The sequence below is a fragment of the Cystoisospora suis genome, assembly GCF_002600585.1.
Source record: "Cystoisospora suis strain Wien I chromosome Unknown contig_1834, whole genome shotgun sequence".
In the NCBI taxonomy this organism is placed as follows: Eukaryota; Apicomplexa; class Conoidasida; order Eucoccidiorida; family Sarcocystidae; genus Cystoisospora; species Cystoisospora suis.
Genome location: NW_027154634.1, coordinates 353 through 3,432, shown reverse-complemented (window position 1 = coordinate 3,432; position 3,080 = coordinate 353). Strand labels below are relative to the sequence as shown.

Sequence of the window (3,080 nt, the reverse complement as noted above, 5' to 3'; positions counted from 1 at the left end):
CGGCATGTATATGTATATACACCTCTCTCTCTCTCTCTTGTCTTTGTGTTGGCTGTTCAGGTACATCGGCCCATAGCTGTCTGGCGCATGGAATATCAAGATGTTGAGGAACCTCTATCTTATCCTCCTCCTCCTCCTCGAAGATCTCGTCATCGTTCTTCTTATCAGCATCGACACCACCGCCATCATCGAAATCATCGACATCAGCAGGAGCATCGACGTGAGGGTAAGTGTGACAATCGAAACTCACAGCCGTCATTCTCGTCTCTAATAGATCCGTCCTCGCCTTCAACTTCTACCTGAGAAGCCTCTGAAGAGTTCACCAAATGAACAAAGAGGTCATCTAAAAGAAAGAGAAATCAGAGAAGAAAAGAAAGCATCCGAAGACAGCTGAGAAACCATCACCGAATAGGATCACAGCTGTCTCTCAATTGAGAAGGTGGTGAAGTGGGCTGAGGTGGAGAGACTCACTGCGGTAAGGTGGCTTGAAGAATCCTTTCTCTCCTATGATATCTTTATATACATAGAGAGAGAGCTGAGGATTCTTTCTCGAAAGTGAGCAAAGAAGGAGAGCGAAAGCGGTACCAGGTGGTCATGATTGCCTGTCTTTCTTGTAGGAGAGTGTTGATACAGAAGTCAACGTTGTGTCGATGATGTCTCCTGAGCGTCGATGGTGTTGCTCCCTTCGTGTCGATGCTGATGTGGATGTGGGGTCGATTGTTGTTTCCAGGGGGAAGCTTCGTGAGAAAGCAAGAGGATCAGACACAAGGAGAGAAGCAAGATGGAGAGAGGAAGAAAAGTCTGGAGAAGAATGCAAAGGAAGAGATAACTTTTCCTGCACAACAGAAACAAGGGGGAGAAGGAGAAAAGAAGACTGAAGGAAAGGGTGAGAGAGAAGAAGAAGAAGAAAGTGAAGAAAGAAGAACAAGCAAAGAGAATGATGATCGTCGTGGTAGTCAGAATCAGAAAACGAATGAAGAGAATGCAGGAAAGGATAAAGAAGAGAAGAAATTTCTCCCCTCCAAATCATCTTCTCTGAGTGAAAAGGATAACGAGGGAGTTGAAAGGCCAGCTGTCTCTTCTTTTCTCCCGTCAGAACCATCTGATCCTTCAGGTAAATCTCTTGAGAGAAAGCGAGAAGACGAAGAAGAAGAAAAGAAGAAAAGAAAAGAAGAGACCACCCACGTCGAGGCTCAGGATGACGATGATAATGCGAGTATCCATAGCGGCAGGAGGCCTCTAAAGTTCATGACTTGTAATGAAGGACTGGGAGAACCCGAAGAAAGAGAAAGAGACCGAGAAAGAAGGAGAAAAGAGAAAGGCAAAGGGAGGTTCTACTTTCAGAAAAGGGAGTCGACTGAAAGAGGAGGTTATTTGAACGAGATAGATCAAGATGAAGATGACGAAATTGATAAAGAAGGATACCCTGTATCGATTCATCTTACTAGGCTTATGGATAACCTAGGGGCCGATGATCCGATCTTCCTCACTGTCAAATGTCGGTAGGGCAAAATAAACAATCTCTTTCTTTCCTTTCTCTTCTTTCTTTTCTTCTACATGCATACATTCATTCATAGACATCGTGTCTATCTTCTATCGTTTCTCTCTTCTCTTCTTATTCTTCAGTCGTTGCTTCTTTCAAAACTTCTGCACCTTTTCTCTTCTTTCTCTTACCTCCTCCTCTGTCACCCTTCGTGTCTGCCTTCTACTGCCTTTTCTTTCCTTCGGTTTGGGATGCTAAAAAGCGGGTAGAGTCTCTCTTATGTCTTCTCCCGCTTTCATCGTTGATTCCTCTGTGTAGAGAAGGGCTGTACATACAGCAAGGACGAAGGAGGGGTTAAGATAGAACAGAGAGAAACGAGTTAAGATGAAGGAGAAATGAGAGAGAAGAAAGAGAAGTGTTACGATGGGACAGAAGAGGAGGAAATACCAACAGAGAGAGATGTGAAGCAAGGAAGCGAGGCATTCTAAAGATTCTTTTTTTCCCTTCTATAGTTTGCGTAGGCTAGCTGTCTAGCTAGCCATGTGTCTACCCACAATGACTCTCGCACATACTCAGATAGATGACATGCTGCCGGCTAGCTATGAAGACCAGCCTGGCGTGGCTGTCTTCCCGGTCTTTGAAAGCTCAGAACTCTTGTAGTCTTTCTCTTTACAGTGTCTTTTTCCGGTAAGGAGCATCGCTCGGAGATGAGAGAAGAAGAGAAAGACGAAGAGAACGAAAGTCATTTCATTCTAAGGNNTAAGGAGCATCGCTCGGAGATGAAGGAGGCTCATTGATCTGAAAGATGTGTAGTCCGTAGGAGGCAGGAAGCCTTTGTTCTCTTTCTGCAACACACTTTTTAAGCAGACAGATCTGATCTTTCGGTGCCGTCTTTCGGTGGCTTATTCTTTCTTCCTGGATCTTCCTTTCTTCTTTCTTCTTGTTTCTCTTCTTTTCAAGTTACGTGCATTTCCTTGTTCGCTTGAAGGGCTTGGGCTTCTCTTTTGTCTACGCCTCTGTGTTTGAGGGGTGTAGATCGATAGAAGTGAGAAGAGAGTTGGGGTGTATGTACATCCGGTGTATGCATGCATGCATGCGTCTCCCTGTAGGTATGTCGTTGGATGTGATGGAATGAAGTCGATGATTCGGAAAGCTTCAAGTATTTCCTTCAATGGTATGTACGAAAAACATAGAGGAAGAAAGATTCTCCGACACTCTATCTAGATCTCTCTCTAATGTCTCTTCGTGTTTATTTTCTCTTCCGAGTCACGAAAGAAACCTTTCCGTAACAAGGAAGATGAAGATGAACATTAACCAGAAGAAGTAGATGACAGGAGTAGGCACTAGCCATTACCAGTTAGAATGCTGTGTGTGCTACAAGAATGACGGTCTTCGTCTTCTCTTCGCCTCCTCCGTACATCTAGATCTTGCTATGTATAGACACTCTGTTTCTCTTTGTCTATTATGTATTCATCCCTTCTCCTCCTGTCCCGCTGACATTCCACTCTCGTACAAAGTACATTTCTCTCACTACACGTACATACACGTAGACAGGACAGACGTTCACTTCTCCGTATATGTATATACGTATATATGT

At 44.2% G+C, this 3,080-nt stretch overlaps 1 protein-coding gene across 1 annotated transcript in view; it reads left to right on the top strand.

Moving 5' to 3' along the window:
• The window catches only part of CSUI_004077 (fad binding domain-containing protein), a 3,775-nt gene extending 935 nt beyond the window's left edge, over positions 1-2,840 (top strand). Inside the window, exons 2-4 of the mRNA XM_068064272.1 lie at positions 61-226; positions 731-1,502; positions 2,593-2,840. Of these exons, the coding sequence (XP_067923752.1) occupies positions 61-226; positions 731-1,502; positions 2,593-2,707 (1,053 nt within the window). The 3' untranslated portion in view covers positions 2,708-2,840. The remainder of the gene's footprint in view (positions 1-60; positions 227-730; positions 1,503-2,592) is intronic.
• Positions 2,841-3,080: the final 240 nt, after the last annotated feature.